The sequence below is a fragment of the Felis catus genome, chromosome D4 (assembly GCF_018350175.1).
Source record: "Felis catus isolate Fca126 chromosome D4, F.catus_Fca126_mat1.0, whole genome shotgun sequence".
NCBI lineage: Eukaryota > Metazoa > Chordata > Mammalia > Carnivora > Felidae > Felis > Felis catus.
In genome coordinates, this window is record NC_058380.1 from 5,312,569 (window position 1) to 5,337,856 (window position 25,288).

Consider the following 25,288-nt stretch of genomic DNA (forward strand, 5'->3'; position numbering starts at 1 on the left):
GCACTTTCCTAATGACTGCCGATGTGGAGCATGTTTTCATATGTGTATTTGCCATTTTTATATCTTCTTTTGTATGGCATCTGCTCAGATCTTGTGAGCCGGTTTTTAATTGGTAGTTCATGTGCCTTCCGTTGGGTTTTAAAAGAGTTTTACCTAGGGGCTCCTGGGCGGCTCGGTCGGTGAAGCGTCCGACCCTTGATTTCAGCTCAGGTTATGATCGATCTCACGGTTGGTGAGATCGAGCCCCGTGTCGGGCTCTGCGCTGGCAGCACGGAGCCTGCTGGGGATTCTCTGTCTCCCTCTGCCCCTCCCCTGTGCTCTCTCCTCCCTCTCTCAAAATAAATAAGTAAATAAATAAACTGAAAAAATAAAAGTGTTTCCCCTGTATTTCAGATAACAAGCCCGTGTCAAGTGTGTGTTTCGCCAAGACTCTCTCCTAGACTGTGCTGTGTAACCTCATTCCCTTAACAATGTCATTGATGGCGAAATTTTAAATTTTAATGAAATCTAAATTACCCATTTTTTTTTCTGTCATAGACCGTATCTGAAAAGTCATTACCAAACCCAAGATCAGCTAGATTTTCTGTTTTGTTGTCTTCCGGGAGTTTAAGAGTTCGGTATTTTACATTTAGGTCTATGGTCTCCCTTGAGTTAACTTTTAAAATTTTTAACATTTTTAATTGCAATACAGTTGTCATAGTACATTTTAGGCGTACAACATAGTGATTTAACAAGAATATACATTATGGGGCTCACCAGGAGAAGTGTAGTTACCATGTGTTACCAGGCAAAGTTACTAGAATACTGTTGACTATGTTCTCCATGCTGTATTTTTCATCTTGTTGTTTGTTTTATAACTGGCAGTCTGTACCTCTTAATCCCCCTCACATATTTAGCCCACTCCTACCCCCATCATCTGGCGACCACCATTTTCATCTCATATTTGAGTCTGGTTCTCTTTTTTTTTTTATTGTTTTTTGTTTGCGTATTTGTTTTTTAGATCCCACATATAAGTGGAACCATCTGGTATTTGTCTTTCCCCTTCTGACTTATTTCACTTAGCGTAATACTCTCTAGGCCCATTCCTGTTGTATCAAATAGCAAGATTTCATTTATTTTACGGTCGAGTAACATACCATTGTGTATATATGCGACATCTTCCTTATCCACTCATGTATGGAGGAATACTTAGGTTGCTTCCATATTTTGGATATTATAAACACTGCTGCGGTCAACATAGGGGTGCATGTATCCTTTCAAAGTGATGTTTTTGTTTTCCTTGGGTAAATGCTGAGAAGTGGCATTACTGGATCCTATGGTATTTCTTTTTTTTTTTTTTTTAAACATTTTTTTTTTCAACGTTTATTTATTTTTTTTGGGACAGAGAGAGACAGAGCATGAACAGGGGAGGGGCAGAGAGAGAGGGAGACACAGAATCAGAAACAGGCTCCAGGCTCTGAGCCATCAGCCCAGAGCCCGACGCGGGGCTCGAACTCACCGACCGCGAGATCGTGACCTGGCTGAAGTCGGACGCTTAACCGACTGCGCCACCCAGGCGCCCCTCCTATGGTATTTCTATTTTCACTTTCCTGGAGAACCTCCAGACCGTTTCCATAGTTGATGGACCAATTTACATTCCCACCAACAGTGCACAAGGGCTCCCTTTCACCACATTCTTCTAAACATTTATTATTTCTTGTCTTCTTGGTACGAGCCATTCTGACTGGTCTGAGGTAGTATCTCACTGTGGTTTTGATCTGCATTTCCCTGATGATGAGTGATGTTGAGCAGCTTTTCATGAGTCTGTTGGCCATCTGGATGTCTTCTTTGCAAGCCTGTCTATTCAGATTCTGTGTTCCTTTTTTAATTGAATTACTTGTTGTTGTTGTTGTTGTTGAGTGGTACCAATTCTTTATATATTTTGGTTATTAAGCCCTTCTCAGACCTATCACTTGCAAATATCCTCTTCCATTCAATAAGTTGCCTTTTTGTTTTGTTGATGGCTTCCTTCTCTGTGCAGAAGCATTTTAGTTTGATGTAGGCCCAATAGTTTATTTTTACTTTTGTTTCCCTTGCCTGAGGAAAAATATTAATAAGTCTGATGTGCAAGAGGTTATTGCCTGTGTTTTCTTCTACGAGTTTTATGATTTCAGGCCACAAATTTAGGTCTTTAACCCATTTTGAGTTCATTTTTATGTATAGTGTAAGAACGTGGTCCGGTTTCATACTTTCACGTGTGGCTGTCCAGTTTTCCCAACATTTATCGAAGAGACTGTCTTTTCGACACTGTATATTCTTACCTCCTCTGCCATAGATTAATTGACCACATACATGTGGGTTTATTTCTGCACTCTTATTTCTGTTGCATTGATCTTTGTGTCTGTTTTTGTGCCAGTACCATACTCTTTTGACTACTACAACTCTGTAGTATAGTTTAAAATCGAGAATTATGTCTCCAGCTTTGTTCTTCTCTCTCAAGATTGTTTTGACTATCCAGGGTCTTTTGTGGTTTCACACAAATTTGGGGATTTTTTGTTTTGGTTCTGTGAAAAGTACTATTGGCATTTTCATAGGGATTGCATTCAATCTGTAGATTGCTTTGAGTAGTATGGACATGGGTAGTACGAACAGGGTTCTTCCAATCCATGAGCATCGTATGTCTTTCTGTTTGTGTTGTCTTCAGTTTCTCTCATCAATGTATTATGATTTTCTGGGGGTAGGTCTTTCATCTCCCAAATTCTAGCCTCTGCTGTATCTGTTTGCTGATGTCCCATCTGTCGGAGCTGGTCACATGCCCAACCCAGACTCAAGGTGGAGAGGAATGCCTCTCTGCGGAAGGATCTGTAGGTCCCAGTTCAAGGACACGGAAGCAGGGAGGGGAACAATTGTGGCTGCCCGTGGCCATTGCTAGCAGTTTATATCTCGGGTCATGTAATGAAATGGATCTTGCCTTATTCGTGAAAAAGCAAACACATTTTTTGATAATGCAACGGGTAGAAAATTTATCTGTCGCAAACACGTGACAGTTGGCAGCATCTGATGGGTTTCTTAGTTGGTCGTGGGCATCGCCTTAGGAAACCTTCTTGACAGATCTAACAATTTTTGTTCATGTTGCAATTTTTCTCTTCAGGCCGCTGTCATTACTGTCTTTCGCTGTAACGTGTCGGTGAAGAGACACGTTTTCTCCTGACTGAATGTGGGAAGTAACGGTTGTTTGTGTTTTCTCGTAGGTGTTTGCCCAGCTATTGTGAACACGGGGGCGAATGTTCCCAGTCCTGGGACACCTTCTCCTGTGACTGTGCGCACACTGGCTACCTGGGCGCGACCTGCCATTCCCGTAAGCCCCACGCCCTGCCTGTTCCCTTTTCTGTCCTGATTTCGGTGCAGTTCTCCTTTCCTTTCCTTTCTTTCTTTTTTTTTAACGTTTATTTATTTGAGAGAGAGAGAGAGAGAGAGAGAGCGCGCGAGCATGAGTGGGGGAGGGGCAGAGAGAAAGGGAGACAGAGAATCCCGAGCAGGCTCCAGGCTTTTAGCACAGAGCCTGATGCCGGGCTCGAACTCATGAAACCGTGAGATCCTGACCTGAGTCAAAAGCAAGAGTCAGAGGCTTAACCGACTGAGCCCCCCAGGTCCCCCCTTCTTTCCTTTTCATTATTTCGTGTATATGTGTCTGTGTCTGTGCAACCACGTTCTGGGAAGTAACAACAAAAACAAGTTTTTAGAGACCAATTTTTGTCTGGTTTCTTTTTTTTTTTAATTTTTGGAATATTTATTAATTTTTTTTTTGTCAAATGCTGATTTATTAAAGAAACAAAACTTAAGCATTATCAAGTTTCAGACAGAGCTCAGCATTCCCCCCCGTATGGTTTTTCTGTACCTTTTTTGGTAAGACTTAACATTTTATCTTTCTTAACAAAAAATACATATTTAGGGGTGCCTGGGTGGCTCAGTCACTTAAGTGTCCGACTGTTGATTTCGGTTCATGTCATGAACTCATGGTTGGTGAGATAATTTTTGAGAGGGACAGAGAGAGTGCAAGTGGGGGAGGGGCAGGGAGAGAGGGAGACACAGAATCCAAAGCAGGGTCTGGGCTCTGAGCTGTCAGCACGGAGCCCCACGAGGGGCCCGAACTCCCGAACCGTGAGATCAGGACCTGAGCTGAAGTCGGACACGTAACCGACTGAGCCACCCAGGTGCCCCATGCCTGGTTTATTTTTAATCAATTTTATTTCCTAGTGATGTCAAGGCAGTTTACAGAAATACGTAGTATCAGATAGGATGGGAAAAAAAAAAAAAAGAAAGCAGCAGGCAAAGAAAAATAAATATAGGAAAATAAAATGTAATAAAAACCCCCAATACGAGAAACAACCTAGACAGCATGATCACGTTACTCTGTTCCTCACGTCGGACCCGGTTTTAGTTCTCCGGTCCTGTCTGCCGAAGTAAAGAGGACGAGTTACTGAATGTCAGTATTTATAAAATCTAATGAGGGGGGTTGCAGAAAGGGGCACAGGATGAGAGTTAACATGGTAGGGTTTCTAGAGTCAGCCAGAGGCCGGGTAAACGTCCAGGTCCCTCACAGTCGTGATGCTCTTTGATGATGGCAGTGGTGAACGCACTGGAAGCTTACCATGTGCCTGTGGGATCCTAGTTTTCTGTAGTTCTCTGCATGTTTCTACTCCTTTGATCCTCAAAATCATCCTAGGAGGTGAGTGTTCTACATTGTGCACTTAGGAAAGAGAGAGGTCAGGTCCCTCGATCAAGGTCCCACAGCTGCCGGCCAGGGCTCTCGACCGCCTTGAACCATCCCCACGTCTTCCATCTTGAACACCAGGCTCTTTTCCGAAGAATCATTCTCCGCAGGCCACAGCCAACCAAACTTGAGCGACCCCAAATTCATTACCGACTGGAGGCTTGCCACAGAGCCCCTGAGATCCTCATTGCTGTCTAACTCTTGGCTTTCGTTGTTTATGGTTTTATTCTACTTTTTCCTTTTTGGCGTATCACTGCCGACGTTTCTGAGCCCCTTCTTTTTAGCACGTGCCCCCGCCCTGGGCCTTTAGAGGAAACAGCCCGCCGTGAACATTCCCCGAGGCAGAGCACGGATTGTCAAGTTTCCAGCCTGTGCGAATTGAACCCCAAAGCAGCAGGCATCAGCGTTGGGCCGAGAATCCTTGGCCTCCGGCCCGGGATGTTCCACAGAAGAGCCGGGAGGCTCTTGCAGTCAAAGGGCGGTGACTCACCCCACTAAACACCCCATAAGTTCAACCAGAGCAATTGTACCTGAATTTGCTTTTATGGTGCCAAGTAAGAATTTTCCAAGGCACCTCTTTATTTGGAAGGACCTGGACATCTGGGATGTCTGAGGCTCGGTGACTTGTCCAGAGTCACGGCTAAGTATGGGGGCGGTCTCTTACGTACAGTGCTCCCCCTGCCACAGATGGCACCCAGCAAGGTGTCTTTCACAAAGCGGATACCTACTGAAGGTTAATGACCGAGGAATGATTTGCTACGGTGTTGCCGGTAACTCTGATTTAACCATCATCCCAAACAACTCTGATTGGAAAATTAACAGGTGTATTATACGGAGTCTTTCACTTGTGGCCTTAGTAATTTGATTTGGTCTAATAACCGCATTGACTTTGTTGTGATACTCTAATAGTAGACCAAAATGAAAGGGAGAGATTTCCAGTTCCACAGTAAGGGTTCATAAGGCCGTTAGTTTCCGGTGTAAGTGCACGATTAACGCAGGTGCCTTCCTGGTGTTTCCTCCTCTACCCTCATTCCCCAGGCGGGTCCAGCCCCGATCCAAACATAACCACTGTCGTCACTTTGTGCGTGTCCCTCTGGACACTTTTCCAGGGCAGTTGCAAGCACGTTTACGTATTGATAGAAGCGTAAACATGAGTGGGCAAAATGCAAGCCAACGCTGTTGGGAAAGCATTCCATGTTGTGTCTGTAGCCACCAGAGTCGATGGCGTGCTATTGATTTGGGCCGATCTCATTTGACCCATTTGACACCTGGCCATATTTAATAAAAGAATGTTTTCTTTTGTAACATCCCCCGGACAAGCAAACATTCCTTTGATCTTCTTCTTCTGTGCGAAGGGAGAAAAACAGTCCCTCTGCCCCACCCCGCCCCCTCTCCGGGTTTTGCTTCATTCTTTGAAATCGGCCGAGTTTTTAAATGTAGATAACCCAGTGAGTGGAGAAGGGCATCAGTTCTGGGCCCCCACTCTGCCCTCTCTGTCCCTTCTGGGATCATTCTCGGTGGTGGATCTTGGCTAGCCACTTCCTGAGTCTGTGTTCCTGAATGCCGGACCTCATCCTTAGGGTGGCTTAAAGATCCAGTCCACACTGTGCCACAAGCAGTGATGCGTTTCTTTCCTGGTGGCCGTTAGCTGCTTTTCAGGTTTTCAAAGGGTCTTTCCTCTCGAGGCGGTGACTGATGTGCACGGGAGACACTGCTCGGCTGATTACTCATTTAAGCTTAGGCTGGATATTAATTAAGTCCATTATCTGCAGATGTTAATCACTTGCCATGTGCTAGCAAAGCATTTATTGCACACATAAAAAATTCAACTAAGAATCAGGATACATTGAACTTACAAAGAGATGTTTCGTGTGTATACGCTTTTTTTTTTTTTCGAATTTCAGTTTTCTTGAATAATCCTTGGCAAAGCACTTAAGGAAATTTCCTTTTAAAATACACTTTAAACGCTGAACGAAGAAAAGCCGGTGCTTTGCAAAACCCATCTTGAAAACAATGCGTTGCCCGTGTGGAGTGTTTTAAGTAAACAGAGTATAATTACTGAGCGATTTAAAAAATCACCGTGATTATTAGATAATAACAGATCACTTAGGGAGATGAAGCCAGTGCCCTTCAGATGCTTAGATATTATGGGGCAGAATAAAATTAGACTGTGTAAGTCCAGTTACCATGGCTCTGGAAAGAGTCTCGTTTCTAGAGCACGCAGGGTTCAGAGCCGCACAGAGATACCTCTTAACATCTTTTGCTCCGTGCCTCAGAGTATTCACGCTGCCTGATCGGAGCAGGGGAACACTCCTCTAGCCAAAACGCCCCCGAGAGCAACGCAGAATGAGTGTCACTGGGGCAAGTATCGCGTAATTAACAACATGGAGGGCCCCATCTTTTGCTGCCCCTGGCTGAGATCCCTGTCCTTTTCAGCGTTGTACGAGCAGTCCTGTGAAGCCCACAAGCACAGAGGAGACTCTTCAGGGCTCTACTATATCGATTCCGATGGAAGTGGCCCTCTGGAACCTGCTCTCGTATATTGCAACATGACAGGTAGGCTGATAAGCTTTATTATGCCAGTTAAGCTCATGTAGTTGACTGCTGTGCGCAAAACCAAGTTTTACTTCGTTGAGTGGCAGGTTCGTGTACAACTCTGTATAAGTCATATTTCATTTTTCCTGGAGACCCCATTATATATGGTGGATCGGTACAGGTAGGTCATAAATAAGCCAGCTCTTCAAAGGACCAGTGCACCCACCCCAGTGAATGATAGAATTGATACAAATTCTAACGCCTTTTTTACGCTCATGTGTGTGTGTGTGTGTGTGTGTGTGTGTGTGTGTGTGTGTGTGTGAGTTGCTACCTTTTCTCCCCGTGCTCAGAAAACAACCCTCCTTTATGAAACTTTCCCTGCTGCTTCAGTGGTGTAGACATAACAGGTACTCCAACAACAACAGAATTTGGCCCCGCACAGTCGGGAGACAAATGGTCAGAAAAGAGTCAGCCGTACATGGTTCCAAGGTAACCATGACCTGGTTATAATTTGGTTTCTCCGCTCTGGCCACAGGTCACCCTGATTGGGTTGCAGTTTCTGTAAGGAAGGAGTTATTTGTGGGTGAATTTATGATGGTGGTTTGTGAGTAGATGAGAGTCCTGATGCAGTTTTTACACCTACTGTCACTTCATACATAAAACAAAATCGGAGCATTTGGGCAGTGGTTACCCAACCGATTTGATCCAGATTGGGGCAACTCTACCTTCCAGCGTACAAACTCCCCCCAAGGTTGGTATAGAAAACGTGAGGGGCGCCGGGGTGACTCGGTCGGTCAAGCATCCGACTCTCGGTTTTGGCTCAGGTCACGATCTAAGCGGTTTTGTGAGTTCGAGCCCCGCATTGGGCTCTGCGCTGACAGTGCAGAGCTTACTTGGGATCGTCTCTCTCCTTCTCTCTTTGCCCCTCCCCCACTCAAGCTGTCTCTGTCTCTCTCAAAATAAACGAACTTAAAAAAGTTAAAAAGAAAAGAAAATGTGAGAGCTCCCCGGGCATTGTACTGGAGGTACGTGTGGCTGTTTGGGGCTCTGGGGCAAGCATTTTCTCCTAGACACTGACCAAAATATTGCAGTGTGATCATAGGAGATAAATATATTGACTTAACCTTTACTGGAACGTGTGTGATCGGTCAAGTACGTGACGAAACAGCCAAGAGGATCTTTCTAGATGTTCTCGGCTCCAGAGGTTATAACAGGCCTTCAAGTTACTCAATTTCTGCTCTGTTTTGCTTGCATTATCATGGCTCAAGTGAATGCCAAGAACAGACAAAACTAAACAAAGATGCTGGCATCCCAATAATACATCCTCCTTTTATCAGTCACCTGCTTCATTATCATAGAAGTCTAGGACATGTTAACGATTCTTCTATGTTTTATCCTGGTTAACCCTGTAAGCAAAGTTCCTTCTACACCGAGGAATTTCAAGATCCCTCGAAAGATGAAAATGGTCCCAACAGGCACATTCCAAGATGAGTAAGGTTTCAATGACTGAAGCTGTTTTCTTGATAATTAACTGTTGGCAGCTTTTGGTAAGGCCGAGGTCAAGTTCATTAAAAAAAAAAAAAAAAGGGCATTTGCTGCCAAGAGGAATAACGGACAGCTAATTGCCTATTTGTCTACAGTGTATGGTTATAATAAAAGAAAAAAACATTTTAATCATCACAAGTGAACATGCGATTCGGGCGTCTCCATGAGGTTTTTGTGGTGCATATTTGTAAAGCCCCTTTGGAATGTACGACTGGTTCAGAGACGTTTGTTTTAATACTGATTTCACAACATAACTGATGTGTTTTGATTTCCCTTAATTGCTGCTACCTTTTCAGAGTGAACCTCGGCACCCGCTACCAGAGGGGAGAGTAGTTATTGTCAAAATGCAAGGAGAAAGTAAGAACAGATGGTCAGCTTTTGATTTCCGTTAACTTAGGGTACTATCTGATGATACGTAAGCCAGTTTTTTTTTTTATCCTTGAGGCAAGAAGGAGCCTCTAAATACAGGAAGGAGAAGGTGAAATCTACTGATGAACCCTCCTAGTGAATTTATAGACAAGATGAAGGCCTTGCAAACTGTCTGCCGAGGATGTGAATCATTTTCTTCCCCGTGGTAACTCAAAGAAATGTCTGAGTAAAGGCACAAAACTGAAGAGTTGAGAAAAAGTTTCCAACGACGTTGAACGTGTGTGTCCTCAGCACCTGCTCTGTGCTGGGCATGGCTGTAACCACAACAGGGAGTGGGCTGGAACGGATCCCTCCCCTGGTACAGTGCACATTTCTGGGTGCAGAACTGGACCATTGAGAGCAGCTAATTGAATATGTGGCTTGTTGCCAAGGAGTGGGTGCTGTGAAGTGGAATAAAGCAGGGGCCAGGGGCACAGATGTGAGAGGGTGGGTTACTATTTTATTTTATTTTATTTTATTTTATTTTATTTTATTTTACTTTATTTTATTTTTTTATTTTATTCTGTTCTTTTTCTTCTTTCTTTCTCTTTCTTTCTTTCTTTCTTTCTTTCTTTCTTTCTTTCTTTCTTTCTTTCTTTCTTTCTCTCTTTCTTTCAAGAGCACCAGTGGGGTGCAGAGACAGAGAGAGAATCCAAAGGAGGCTCCGCACTGTCATCACAGAGCCCGATGTGAGGCTCAAGACCACAAACCGTGAGATCGTGACCTGAGCCCAAACCAAGAGTCGGATGCTTAACTGACTGAGCCACCCAGGTGCCTCTGGGTGGGTTGCGGTTTTAGAAAGAGGGATCAGGAAAGTACTCAGTTTGAATGTTACGTTTGAACCAACCTCATGAAAGAAACAGCTCTGAGAAAGTCTGAGCAAGCCTTTGGACGGAGGGAGTGTACAAGTGTAGCAAGCCTGCGGCCAGAGGGAGCCTCGTGTATTGTGCAAACGCGGGTTGGAGGGGCCAAAAGATGGCCTTTGAGTCACGAAACTGGAAAGTGACAGGTCCAGGACTCACACCAGCGGTGCTGTTTGGGCCTCTAACCACCACGCCATGCCGGGAGAGGGTGAGGAAACCAGTTGGGGGGTTGCCCCAGTGGTTGAGCCCAGATGGCGGTGGTGCAGAACAGGTACAAACAGAGGAGGGAAGGAAGTTGGAGTCAGAACCAGGGGACGGGATGTGGCGGGAGGAAGACAGGCGTCCAGAAAAGTCCCCCGTGTTTAGATCCGAACGCTGAAAGGAAGGTGCAGGTATTATCAGTGGGGACGAAACATGTCTGAAAGGGAGCACCAGGATTCCCGCTGTGAATCCGCAAAGTTTGGGTTGCCTGTCGCTCGTCTAGTTAGTGAGGACCTGTTGGTCATAAAAATGAGTGTCATGTGTCAGTCTGAAAGCCCACTGGGTGGTTGTAACATCCTTGGCAGTACAACATCTAAAATATATTTTGGAGAGTGCCTTTGCGAATTAATTTGACAGACCAGTGGGCTTCCATTTGGTTTACTCTCAGCGGTGGGCACTGTCCAGCATCCTACAGCAACATGGGGCATCTCTGGGTCCCCACGCTCTTGTCCGCTGTCCACTGAGGGCCAGCTCTGCACTCTGCAGACACAGATTCTAGGGCAGCATCCCAGAAAACCCTGTGTTTTTATTAAGCTTCCCAAGAAATTCTGATGTACACACGGGTTTAGAAACTACCACCAGGGAGCTGAGGATCTTTGGTTTGACCATGCACAGCCTGCCGTCTCCACAAATATTAAAATGGAAGGAGGGCAGAGAGTATCACAGAATGGAGAAATAAAACCAATGCAGATGTGAAATTTTGGTGCCGCCATTCACTTTTCTGTCTAGGCAATTGTCCTGTCGTTTCCTGGTTGTATAGGTGGCTGTGGTGACATTTAATTATCCACAAACGCAACAAGAATCACTCATCTACATTAAGATAATGTCTAAGACATTAAACTCTCTAATTTCATCTTGGAATTATTAGAGCTTTGAAGTGTGCACATGTGTGTGAGGGGGTGGAATTCATGAAAATTATGGGGAATAATTTAATGATTAACATTGGTGTATATTTTTATTATCAAATATACTTAATAACTGTGTATGTCTTCATATTACTTTGCAAATGACCAAACGTTCAGTACAGATCATCATTGCAAGACTTTTCTGGTAATTAAGTTTTTTAGAGAAGTTTATAGTTGCCCAGCTCTTATAAAAGAAAACTCCTGAAATGAGCATAATCCTATTCTTTGTGGTAAGACAAATATTCTAAGGTCACATGAGTTAGGATTGAGATGGAACATCAAATGGATAATGGAACACACACACACACACACACACACACACACACACACACACAGCAGGATGGGGAGCAAGAGTTAAAAACACGGCAGAGAGGATTTCCAAAATACCAAGGGTTTTTATTAAGGTCAAAGCCATAAGGAAAGCAACTTGCTGAAGACAAAGAACTACAGAGGCTAACCCAAAGACAGGAAATATTTCTTGGAGCCGTACAACAAAGCATTTAACCAAAAGTGTACAAAATTCAAGATGATCCTGGGAAAATTACAGGAATGAACCAGAGTTACAGTTAAATGGTCCTTACTGATCTGGGTCACATAAGGTGCTCCGGTGACCAATCTAGTTATTGGTGGTGGAAGAACCACGATCCTGGTCTTGTCCCAGCCTGGAAATCTTTCCGCTGTGAAGTTCGCATTCTCCCTGATGCTACGATGCCTGTGGACGATGAAGTATGCTTCAATTATTATAAACAAACGCCAACACTTGGAGAAATGTACAGAAAGCAAAATACTAAACTAATGGCTAGAGTCCCATCCTTGGTAACAGCCTTCAAAAATCTAGTGCCAGGATATACTCTGCATGCATCTTACTGCCTTTAGTATAAAAACAACCAAACGAAACAAAAAAAATCAACTATTTTGAATGGGCTGCTTGTGAACTTTGTTAACGGATCGATCCCCTTTTTAAACAGAAGAAACAACATAATTTCTTTGATGGCAGGATACCCGGCGGGAGAGCAGGGCTGTCCACACCCACCTGAAACACAGTGCCGTTGTGTGCGATTTTCATAGTTGTGCTTCGGGAACTGGTTCCCAGACGTGGTACCACGGGAACAATTGTCACAGGGAGGAGATGGGTTATAGTCAGAGCGATGACTCAATATCGCGTTCATAAGAATCAACAGGGGATTGAGGAACCAGTTGAGGGCTGGGTCTTTGCACCCCAGCCCACTCCCCTTTCAGATCCCGGTTCATTGACTCAGCATGTCAATAACAGCATTTCTTACTGACTCAGTCGGTTGCCCTTATGCAAATCAAGCCGCTGTGTTTCCTTTCTCTTTCTTTCTTTCTTTTTCTTTCTTTCTTTCTTTCTTTCTTTCTTTCTTTCTTTCTTTCTTTCTTTCTTTCTTTCTTTCTTTCTTTCTTTCTTTCTTCTTTCTTTCTTCTTTCTTTCTTTCTTTCTTTCTTTCTTTCTTTCTCTTTCTTTCTCTCTCTCTCTCTTTCTTTCTTTCGTTCGTTCTTTCTTTTCCTTCCTTCCTTCCTTCCTTCCTTCCTTCCTTCCTTCCTTCCTTCCTCTCTTTCATGAGCTATCATTTTAAAAATTTTTTATTATTGTTTATCTTAGAGAGGGGGTGGAAGGACAGAGAGAGAGATGGGGACAGAGAGAGAGAGAGAGAGAGAGAGAGAGAATCCCAAGCAGGCTCCACCCTCAGCTTGGAGCCTGAAGTGGGGCTTGATCCCACGACCCCAGGATCATGACCTGAGCCAAAGTCAAGAGTTGAATGTTCACCTGACTGAGCCACCCAGGCGCCCCAAGCCACTGTGTTTCTTAAATAGTCTTTTCCTGTGTCAGAAATTGGGACAGGTCTCCAGCCAGCATCGTGGTATAACAAAGCACGGTCAGCCCAGTTGCTCTACGTACAGCTCACATTTACTTTAAAAAATACTCTATGGGGCGCCTGGGTGGCGCAGTCGGTTAAGCGTCCATCTTCAGCCAGGTCACGATCTCGCGGTACGGGAGTTCGAGCCCCGCGTCGGGCTCTGGGCTGATGGCTTGGAGCCTGGAGCCTGTTTCCGATTCTGTGTCTCCCTCTCTCTCTGCCCCTCGCCCGTTCATGCTCTGTCTCTCTCTGTCCCAAAAATAAATAAACGTTGAAAAAAAAATTAAAAAAAAAATACTCTATGGAATGGGTACCGGTGAAGCCATACTGCTATGCTTATGTTGGTTTATTTGTGTAGATTTTCTGTTTCTTTCACCTCTGCCTTCCTACAGCAGTTCCTGTCTCAAACAGCTACCTTTGCAGCCAGCCATTCAGTTCACGTATGCACTCGCTCATTCTCCACACTTGACTGCTATGCTGCTGGCTTCCGGGCACCGTAGTGCGTTTGAGTAAGAAAAGGGGGACGGACTCCTGTCATAGACCTTCAGACTAGTGAGGTAGACAGATGTAATTCAGCTAACTAAACATATTATAAATATTAGAATTTTGCATTTGCTATTTTATTTCATTTTTTTAAGTTCTTTTAAGTAACTCTACACCCGACGTGGGGCTCCAACTCATGATCCCGAGATCAAAAGCCCGCACGCTCCACTGACTGAGCCAGCCAATTTCCCTGCATTTGCTACTCTAAATACAGTCATACGTCATCTCATTGCACTTGGCTTTACTGCATTTCGCAGATATCCACCCCCCTCCTTTTTTTTTTTTTAACAAATTGAGGGTTTGGGGCAACCCTGGGTTGAGCAAGTCTACCAGCACCATTTTCCAACAGCATTTGCTCACGTCGTGTCTCTGTGTCACATGTTGGCAAGTCTCACAATATTTCGAACTTTTTTTATTAAGATTGTACTTGTTACGATGATCGGTGATCTTCGATGTAATTATTGTGATTGTTTTTAGGCACCATGAACTATGTGCATCTAAGACTGCGAACTTAATCGGTAAATGTTGTTTTTTGTTCTGACCGCTCCACCAACTAGCCATCACCTCATCTCGGTCCCTCTCCTTGGGTTCCCCCCTTCCGAGACATGACAGGATTGATACGAGGCCAGTTTATACTAAGTATTCCGGTGAACAAAAGAGTCACACGCCTCTCACTTTCCATCAGGAGCTAGAAGTGATTGTGCTTAGTGAGAAGTGATTGTGCTTAGTGAGAAGTGATTGTGCTTAGTGGGGAAGGAATGTCAGAAGCCAAGAACGGCTTGGCTTGTGTCAAACAGCCAAGTTGTGGAAGCGAAGGAAAAGCTCCCGAAGGAAATTAAAAGCGCTACGCCGGTGAACACACAACAGATAAGAAAACCAAAGAGCTTTCTTGCTGATGCGGAGAACGTTTTAGTGGTCTGGACAGAAGATGCAACCGGCCGCAGCCTTCCCTTCCGAGAAGCCTAACCCAGAGAAGCCTAACCCCGAGCGAGGCCCTGACTCTTCAGTCCCGTGAAGGCTGAGAGGGGTGAGGAGCCTGCAGAGGACGAGTCTGAAGTGAGCGGAGGTGGTTTCGGGAGGTTTGAGGAAGGAGGCCGTCATCCCGATGTGGAAGTGCGGGGAGGGGCACATCTGCTTACTGCTTGGTGCGCTGAGTGTTTTCAGCCCACGGTTGAGGCCTGCGCAGAGATGGAAACGATTCCTTTCAAAATATTGTCACTTATTCACTGTGCGTCTGATTGCACAAGAGTTCTGATGCAGTCGGACAGTGAGATTAATGTTGTCTCCTGTCTCCTAACAAAACATCCATTCTGCAGATCAGAGAGTCATTCTGACTTTCAAATCTTATTGTTAAAGAAAAACGTTTCTTAAGGCTCTAGCTGCCATAGATCGTGGTTCCTCTGATGGATCTGGGAAAAGTAAATTGAAAACCTTCCGGGAAGGAGTCACCGTCCTAGATGCCATGGGGAACATTCATGATTCATGGGGAAAGCTCCAAATACCAGCATTATTAAGAATTTGGAAGAGGTCGATTCCAGTCTTTCCGGATGACGTGGAGGGGTTCGAGACTTGAGGGAAGGAAGTTGATGCAGCAGGGGAACTAGGATCAGAAGTGGGGCCTGATGATGGGACAGAACTGCTGTCATGTCATAAAACGTGAGCAGGTGAGGAGTTGCTGTTCATGGATGAGCAAAGAAGGTGGTTTTCTGAGATGGAATTTACTCCCGGTGAGGATGCCGTGAAGACTGTTGAAATGACCATGAAGGATCCAGAAGAATCAGAAGGATCTGAGTCTATCCCATCAGCTAGGTTGATAGTGTGGATGAAATCCTACTGTGGGTAAAATGCTATCAAAAGGCGTCCCCTGCTACAGAGAAAGCACTCATGAAAGGAAGAGTCCATCGATGCGGCCATCTTCATTGTTTTATTTTGAGAAATTGCCACAGCCACGCTGACCCTCAGCACCGACCACCCCGTTCGGTCAGCAGCCGTCAACATCCAGGCAAGAGCCTCCCCCAGCGGAGAAGACACGACTCGCAGGAAGCTCAGGTGATGGTTGGCATTTTTCAAGCAATGAAGTATTTTAATTTAGGGATGTACGTTGTTTTTTAGACAGAATTCTATTGCACATTTAATAGACTACAGGAGAGCGGAAACATACATTTTATACGCAACGGAAACAAAACAATTCCTCTGACTCGCTGTATCGCAGTGTGTGCTTTTCTTGTGGTGGTCTGGAACTGGGCCCGCGCTATCTCTGAAGGATGCCTGGGATATACGAACGCTTGATGGAAATTTGTAAACGAGGCTCTGAGCGTGGGTTGGAGAGTTTCATTCATAAGCACACGCACAATGTGTGCCTGTAGTTTTCTTTGCTCGGGAAGAGTTGTGATTTCACTGTTCCCTCCTTTGCTCTTGAAAACTGGGATTGGTGGTAAGCGTGACATCCCCCTATGTCCTGGGTGGCAAGTTTTGCTTGAAAATAGTGTCTGTGACAGAAAATTCTATAATGTCGAAATGTTAGGATTTCTTTTTTTTTTTTTATTTTTATTTATTTATTTATTTTTTCAACGTTTATTTATTTTCGGGACAGAGAGAGACAGAGCATGAACGGGGGAGGGGCAGAGAGAGAGGGAGACACAGAATTGGAAACAGGCTCCAGGCTCCGAGCCGTCAGCCCAGAGCCCGACGCGGGGCTCGAACTCACGGACCGCGAGATCGTGACCTGGCTGAAGTCGGACGCTTAACCGACTGCGCCACCCAGGCGCCCCGAAATGTTAGGATTTCTAAAGAGAGAGAGAGAGACAGAGAGAGAGAAAGAAGAGCGACTCTTTGATGATGGTCCAACACCATGATTCTCTTTTATGTGGACTTTTGCCCGCAAAGAATCCTTCCCGTTCCCACTGAGGGGATGTCATTCTGGCTGATCTCAAGCAGCTTCTCAAGATAAGTCCCCAAAGTAGGCATGCCCAGACCACTTCTGGAACAGATCCTGTCGCTGCTCCCAAAGAGGAGAAGAGACACACGTTTCTGGAAAGTTCATTTTGCTGCTCTCATCAGCCGCACAGCATGGCCCTGCTTGTGGACGGACAGGCGCACGTTCTCGATGAGCAATTGAAATAATAAAACTCAAGAGAGCCGCTCGGCCCGTAACGCGCCTAGTTAATTGAAGATGGGCGGGACAATAGTTTCGATCTTTGGACGCCACCTGGTTCACTCTCCCCATTTCCCAAATGTGGAATTGGAGGCTTAGAGGATTTTTCTGACTTTTCCAGGAACAGAGATTGAAACCCATGTTCTCTTCTTGACCGTGACACTGGTCTCTGTCCAGTTTTCTAAGCGTGTACACAGTGTTCTTTCTGAGGAAATCAGTCTGCTCTCTTGCTGTGTGCTGGGCTCAATGCAGGGGGAGACACGAATAGCATTTCATGGCAAGTAAGCCCTCGGGAGACGCCAGGCATGGGGCCAACCAAGCACATGTATCTGTTGCCTCAAGAGAATGTAAGTCGTGTCGTAGAAGTGTCCCTGCGTGGTAAATAGCAGGTGCCTACACTGATGAATGAGGAGACACATGATTGTATTCAGTGCGACCTGTTAAGTGGAAAGAGCATCCTCTGAAATCCCAGGGGAAGAAGGCTATGAAGTGGCTGCATCCTCTTGGGGATATCTTGTCGGATCGTAGAGCATTTTCTTATGTTGAAGATATTCAAGTAAGTCATGAAAAGCTCCAGGGCTTTGGAACTGTGACAAGAACGGCAGCCCTCACAAGGGCCCTGATGCCAGTATCGATCAGGAGGGACCCAAAGGCGTAGGGCTGTGACGATACCACCTCTGGACCACCCCCAGGACCCGGAAGCTGCCTGCTTAGAAAAGTCAGCCCCCGCCCCCGCCCCAGGAAAACCCAAACATCAAGTCGTCCTTGGCTCTGGCAGATGCAGACCCACAACATGGCAGGGCCAGTGCCTCCGAGATCTGGAACAGGGGCCGAGGAGAGCCGACCGCTGACTTCCTCGGGGCACCCACCAGGCATTCCCAGCAGCCGCTTGGCCATCACCAGCCCTGTGTGCACATATGTGCCCGTAAGTGCCCGTGATCTAGTTCTGCTCCCCCCTGGATTGTTTTCCTTGGAAATACGGGAGAGGGCTCAGGTGCATGAGGTGCTCGAGAGACTCATGGACCTCAGTGGCCTTCAAGAACTTGACCTACCCAGAAAGCCCAGGGACGCTTAGAAATGTGTGCTGAAGTTACCCGGTTTCCCCAAGGTGGGCAAGTGCCTTTTCCTAGGCTTCCCTTTCGGCTTCTGTGTGCCAGGAGGATTGGGCTGAGGAACAGATGATAGCCACCTGCAGCCGTGTCTCTCTTCTAGAGAGTTCCACAGTGGAGTTCTGAGAAGGCTTGGGGCTCTACCTCTCAGAGGCAGGACGTGGTGTCCCCATCATCTCTGCGGATCCAGGGACGCCCGCTAGTGTTTTCGTCAGTCTGTCCTTATGCGTCATCGTGCCTCCTCGGCCACTTCTTAACGTGCGGAGGGAGAGTGACAGGTCCGGTCACCTGGCACATCGCCTTCCTTGGCTTCTTTGAGCTCCGGCCCCTCTGTTCCACCGCAGGAGATGCAGGCAGCTGGCCTCATTCCCAAAGAGGTGGTGTTCAGACCCAAATCGGATTTCATTTCAGGCGTCCGTGAGAAAAGGGATGTTTTGCCTTCCCTTTCCTCGAGGTCAACTTCCAGCGCGTGGGTGACAGACCTACAGGCTGGTGAGGCGTCACGTTTTTTTGTAACGAAGTCTTTTTCCTTCTTTTTTTCTCAGGGAAGATGAAAGTGAGCCTAGCAGAGATGCTCTGGATTCACATTTCCCTGAATGTGTTCTGTTCTGTTTTTTTCCTCCATTCAACCCACTGTTTTCCCATAAAAGACTCCGTGTGTAGTTCAGAGGTATGCTATGAAGTACAGACAGTGTTGTAGATTGCAAAGTGGATATAATTTGGCAAAATAAAGAGAAACTAGGAGGTGTTCTATGATGTGGTACGTCAGTGTTACGCTTTTAAGTTTATTTCTGAGAGAGAGAGCGGGCACGAGCAGGGGAGAGGCAGAGAGAGAGAGGGAGAGAGAGAGAATTCCAAGCAGGCTCCACACTCTCAGCACAGAGCCCGACGCGGGACTGGAACCAGATCGTGACCTGAACCAGAACCAAGAGTCGGACGCTTAACCGACTGAGCCGCCCAGGCGCCCCAGTGTTATTTTTAATACCAAACTAAACCATCGAATTAATTTAGGTTGACTTGCCTAAGCAAATGGTGGACCAGCAGCCACGGACAGCCTCTCCACGCCAGGTGCAGATGAAAAAAACCTCACTGAGCTGGATGAACATGATATGATGTGGCCCGATTCAACAGTTCAAAACTCCTATTTAAAAATGTCCCTTATTACCATGAATTTCTTCAGATCTAATTTGCACTTCAGACTATAGTGTATAACAGCTAAGTATTTTTCCATCACGCTGGTCACTTGAATTCCTTGGTCTGTCTCCTCATGCTTGAAAGCTAAGGTTATATTGCCTCTCAAAGCTGCCTTCCCACTTACAGTTTGGAAATCTATGGAAATCGTACGTTGCGGAACATTAGGGAAACATAATGTGCCCTTATTGGGGTCTTGGGAAAAAATATTTCTAGAAAGAGCAATCATTTAAATTTTTCTTTTTTCAAAAGGCAGCTTTGAGATTCTTTTCCTGCTTTCCCTTCTCTCCACCTGAAAAAGAGTTCCATTATTACCTTTTAACGATGCAAGACCACGAATCCATCATACTGACCACTAGCCTGTGTGAGCTACTCAGGCACATCGTTTTTCTTTGTGTCGTAAACCATGAAAACAGATGACAACAGGCGTTATAATTGATGAACTCCCAAGCCTCACGCATGGCTTTTCCATGGCTCCTTTTACCCTGTGTCGTCTGATAGAAGAAACCCTGAGGGTGAATGTGAGTAGGTAATTACCAAAAATAACGTCAGGTCCATCTAAGTCATTTTCCAGGAAAACGTTGAAATATAAAACGCCTGGCAAAAACATGACTAGAGGGGGGAAGAAAAAAACCTGTGGGATTCAAGTTGCTATAGGAACATTCATAGCCCCTTCAGCGAGCAGCGAGAGGGGATGATCTATTAAGCCTTTTTTTCTCCACCGAATATTCCACTGCATTAGTCACGCTGACTCACAGTCTGTTCCTGTTCCTGCTAGATTTGGCATATTTGGTGATGTTTTTCATAGACTTGGAGCCAGAGTTCTTTCCCTGGCCCGCGGGGTTCTCTTCCTTGGATCTCTGGATGTATTTGATGCATTTGGGGTCTGTGAGCACCAGTATGGCTGTTAGATTTTTCCCAGGGCAGGGCAGGGGCAGGGAGCGGGGGCGGTGGGGACTCCTCTGAGTTCCTGGTAGCACTACTTTGAGTTTTTAACCTTGGGTGTGTATTAGCCATTAAACGTAATCAGAACGAACCTCACATGACTGTCTCCGGCCCCTGTAATTTGGAAATATGGAGACCGAGCGCGTATGGACCAAACACATGTTACAGAGGAGGTTATGTGACTTGATGTTATAAATGTAGTTGAGTTAGGGCAACTCTGAAGCCAGCCTTTTGGCCACTCAACCAGGGCCCTTTTATACCGTGGGAGGAGGTATATTTTCGGGGAAGGTCAAAGAAGTCAAGATGTTTTTCTTCTGTTGCAAACATTGTGGAGCACGTGTGGGTTGTTTCTAAATCCCCTTTTAAAATACAGGTAATCAATATGACAGAAATGCGTCCGAGTTGGCCAGCAGACATTCGTGGAGTTGTGGTTACTGCCGCGGATAGTTATGTTAGATACTTCAAGGCGCCGCATGACTGCGTGCTGGCCACGAACGAGTTGCTGACTCGCGATCAGTCCATTTTTTGTCAGAAACACTTACTTTTTATTATTTTGCATGATCACGTCAGCCGGTTATTCCTCAGATGTGTCTTCTACATATTTCCTTGATTTCCAGAGGAAAAGATGCTCAGTCAGATGAGGAATGTGCTTCTTAAATGTTTGCTTATTATTTTTTTTTTATTTTTGAGAGGTGGGGGAGGGGCAGAGAGAAAGGGAGAGAGAGGATCCAAAGTGGGTTCTGCGCGGACAGCACAGAGCCCGACCCGATGCGGGGCTGGAACCCACGAACCGTGAGATCGTGACCTGAGCCGAAGTAACATGCTTAACCGACTGCGCCACCCAAACGCCCCTAGGAATATGCTTATTAAAAGTAAATGTAGGGCACCTGGGTGGCGCAGTCAGTTAAGCATCTGACTTCAGCTCAGGTCAGTATCTCACGGTTCGTGGGTTCGAGCCCCGCGTCGGGCTCTGTGCTGACAGCTCAGAGGCTGGAGCCTGCTTCGGGTTCTGTATCTCCCTCTCTCCCTCTGCCCATCTCCCACTCACACTCTATCTGTTTCTTTCTCAAAAATAGATAAACATTCAAAAAATAAAAATAAATGTATACATAGTAAACATTTGGCTTTCTTTTTACGGTAATGGAAAGAAATAAATTCAGGGAGAAAGAGTAGTGTTTACAATTGTGAGCATTATAACACAGAACTTTAAAAATTGGCCCCAGACAATGTTGACCACATTCAGCGTGATACAAATCTCGGTAAAGAGAGTCTCTATTATTCACATTTTCGCAGTGACACTCGTGTTGATTCTAATATCGAAGAGATCGGATAGCTACACACATAAAAGCCCTAATTCAGATAAAAGATGCTTCGGACTTTTGTATTTATATTTAATTCTTCCAACCTAGTCACAGTCTCTTTCTCCCTCCCACCCCGTTTCTGCCCACAAGACACCACCGGGACCTCAGTGCAGCACAATGGCTCACATCTGGCCAGGGTCAAAAGCTCGGATGGAGAAAGCCCCCACCCTGTGGCTTTCAAGTACACAGCCAGCATGGACCAGCTCCAAGCCATAATCGACCGTGCGGACCATTGCCAACAGGAGCTGGCCTTCTACTGCAAGAAGTCAAGGCTTTCGGCTCGCCATGGTGAGTAATCAGCGTGCTCAGCCATCGTGGGCTGCAGTGCCCACAGGTGGCCGTGGCTTGCCACGGATGCATGAGAATCTGTGGCCATAATGCTCACGTCACAATGTGGAAGTCACAGAGATGCTTTTCCTCGGAGCAGAGAGCAAGGTCAATAGGTATCGCTGCCTGCTCGAAGCTGTGAATGACCTGACGTGCCTTCCCAGACCCCACTAGACAACTGGACAGTGGAAGCCTCCTTACGAGGTTTTCTTAGAAAGGATTGCGGACGACACGCGTGGCTTAGTTCTCTCTCCGGGGGTGGTTATTCCGTGAGATTCTTTTGCAGAGACTGAATGTAATTAGCGTCTGGGGTACTTATTAATTAGGGAACAACATTAGTCTCATGCACCCCTTTCACACACCGTGCCTGCTCATGGTTCGTTTTTCATGCCCATTCTGCTCTTGAAAATTCTGCTTTTGGTGTTGTATTTTCTTCCTCTGAAATAGCTCATTCTTTCAGAATGTGCAGCCCCCACCCTGCTCGAATGAAACTCCTGGGTTTGTGGGAGGCCGATCAGACATCTGGGGAGAGGAGTGAGCAGAGGGCGGTAGTCAGGGTCCCCCGGATTCACGTTCCGAGCCCATCACTCAGCAGCCAGGGGAGCTGGGACCTTGCTTCGTCCCTCAGAGCCTTCAGCTCTCAGACACTCACCTCGCCAGGCCTTACTCGCACAACGTAGAAATCGCACCAAGTCAAATGCTACTTATCCGCATCTCTCCAATTTATTGAATTTATAGTTCGTGCTGGAGGGCTCAGCGCGTACTGTGAGCTGATTGCTGCTAAATAGACGACTGAGCTGAAATGGAATGTTCCCCGAAGAAGGAGGAAGCGGGCCCCGGGAGAGTGAGGCAGTGCTGTGGAACAAGGCGGGTTGGGCTGTCTCACCAGGGAAACGAGGCGAAGGCAGGGCAGAGTGTGCGAGCCCTTAACACAGTCCGAAAACAAACCCACTGGGTGAGTCTGGGAGCAAACTCCCGCACGTGGTCTGTCCCAGAACCTGGACACCGCTGCCTCAGTAGAGAATTCCCACTTGGAAGGCCGGCGTCCGCGCCTGTTGATTTGCAAGCGATCACTCCTCCTCCATTGTCATCCTTTCCATATCAATATAGAAAGCAGCAGCAACAGCAGCAGCAAAAACAAGTATTTAATTGGGGTTGGGGTAAAGGTGGAAAGAGAAAACGCTTTCCAGCTTTCCAACTCGTTGAACACTCGCTAAAGGGACAAAGCGAGGGATTTTTATCTGTACACACTCAAGCAGCTGCTTTTCTTTCTTTCTTTCTTTCTTTCTTTCTTTCTTTCTTTCTTTCTTTCTTTCTTTCTTTCACCTTTTTTATTTTTGAGAGAGAGAGCACAAGCAGGGGAGGGGCAGAGAGAGAGGGAGACGCAGAATCCGACGCAGGTTCCAGGCTCCGAGCGGTCAGCACGGAGCCCGACGCGGGGCTCGAACTCACCGACCTCGAGATCATGACCTGAGCTGAAGTCGGACGCTCAACCCACTGAGCCACCCAGGCGCCCTGCAGCTGCATTTCTGATATTCTGCCACTGGCCAATTTGTAGCACAAAGTCAACGTAGACAAGTTCGGTACAGACCTGTGTCATTCCAGAGTCTCTTAATTACAGTGCACATGAGGTTGGCCTAAAATAGTGTAGCCTAACACACCCGACATTTGTTGCACGCTAATTTGCTGTGTGTTACTGATAGGCACGAACAGACGTGGGGGGCATGATGCTACCCTGTGCGAAAGGAGTGGCCGCAACCAGCCTTCCCCTGGAGCCTTCGCTAGAATGTCGCCATGGCAAAAATCGCTCAAGGCGGCCGCACTGTGGGGACCACGTAGCTCAGGAACGTCATAAAACGCGTTGGGGGATGAGAGTCGACATCCGCTTTCCCCCCAAGAATTTCCCTCTGTTCAAATTCTCAGACATTGCCAGGAGCCTGAGGTCTTGTTAATTGTGAGAGGAGATGAGGCAGGGCCGGGCCTCGCTGCAGCAACCCCTGTGTCCTGCGGTTTCCAGGAGGGCTAGTGGGGAGCAGATGGGCCTTGACTCTTGTTAGGGTCCCGCAGCGTCTTCCTTTAGCAGCTGTTAGGTCTCTACGCTATAGATGGCTTCAGGGGACGTGATTATGGGTGGCTAAAGAGGGAGCTTGGGGGGTGGTAAGTGCTGATTTCAGGTAACTTCGGTCTCCGTACTGTGGACACTAAGGTCCCTGAGGATTGTAGTTATGGCTGGCGTGAAGGACAGCCAACCAGGGACCGATGATGGGGGCCGGGAAGCCATGTTCCTTTCCATTTCGGCTTTAGTTCTTCTTCGTGTTGTTCTTACTGATTCCTCATGCAAATTCCCCAGATTTCTCAAAGAAATCTTGAATGGAGCCAAATGCATCCTGTACCATTAGCAACCCCCGATGCTTCTTACTTTATAGAGAAAATGAAAAATTCCGATGTAAACAAACAATTGTGCATTTAGGTGCAATGATTCTTTTCACTCCTCGATCTAGGAAAGAGTGAGTGTTGAATAATCATGTTTTCCAAATGGTGTTTTGAAAAATATCAGTTATGTTGAAAAGCTCTTCTACCCCCTACAGATAAGGTTTCAACACACTGGGGGCCGGGGGGAAGACCGCGGATATTGATTTCTTGGTACACATCTCCCCCAGTGGGCCTGCGGTGGGTGGTAATGAATGTGGCCGGTGTGTTTGCAAGCTGGGAGGTTGCGGGCAGACGGGAAGTCTCATGGGACAGGGAGCCATGATGAGCAGGGGTGGTTGTAAGTTAGGGAGAAGCTGGGATGTCTTCCAGATGCCCGGTGGGGGGCGGGGGGTGCTGGATGGGGACGGCCCGAGGGTTTGACAGAGCACGCTAAGATGGACCAGCATCTCTGCAGGCCCACTGAGGGATGTCGCTTCCATTGGCCCTCCTGCTCTGATGCTCTGTTTGTTAGGTACTGTTTTCCTCCACGCTCCTGAAGGCCCACCTTCCTGACCATCCTCAACCTCCAGGTGGCCTACAGTCCCACCCTGGGGCCTCAGCAGCGGGTTAATTGCGGGTTGTACTAGGAAGAAAGTTGTGCTAAAGAATTGAGCTGTGGTAACTTCTGTTGCCCTGAGCCTGGGACGCACCCCAGGCATGGAGAAGGCTCGTCAGGACCTTGTCTGTAGTTTCCAACTACAAAGCCAACCCATTCAGTATAAGAAGAAACACAGGTCTCCATGAGGTTCTAAGACCTGACAGGAAGGACCAGTGTTTTCCGCTAATAAATAAAGTGAAAGACATCCCTGTTTTGCATGATATTATGTTATTTCAATGGCGTCTTAGGCTCTCGAACAGATTTTAGACTCAGTGTATAAATCACTCTGGTTTTCTTTAGTTTTTTTTTTTTTCTTAATGAGAATTCTTTTGTGAATGTTATTTTCAAATAAATTAGGTCATTGGAGTCCTCAAGAGAAATACGTAACTATCACGCCTGGATTGAGTTAGGGGCCGCTTGCTCATTTTCTAATAAAAGTAA

General features: G+C 46.3%; 1 protein-coding gene across 8 annotated transcripts in view; it reads left to right on the top strand.

Annotated features, from left to right (window-relative positions):
* The window catches only part of LOC101096853 (contactin-associated protein-like 3), a 195,586-nt gene that overhangs the window by 127,412 nt on the left and 42,886 nt on the right, over window positions 1-25,288 (top strand). For all 8 annotated transcript variants that reach the window (XM_045042673.1, XM_045042675.1, XM_045042677.1 and 5 more), the window contains 3 exons: window positions 3,231-3,337; window positions 7,190-7,309; window positions 21,541-21,738. In XM_045042673.1, the coding sequence (XP_044898608.1) occupies window positions 3,231-3,337; window positions 7,190-7,309; window positions 21,541-21,738 (425 nt within the window). The remainder of the gene's footprint in view (window positions 1-3,230; window positions 3,338-7,189; window positions 7,310-21,540; window positions 21,739-25,288) is intronic.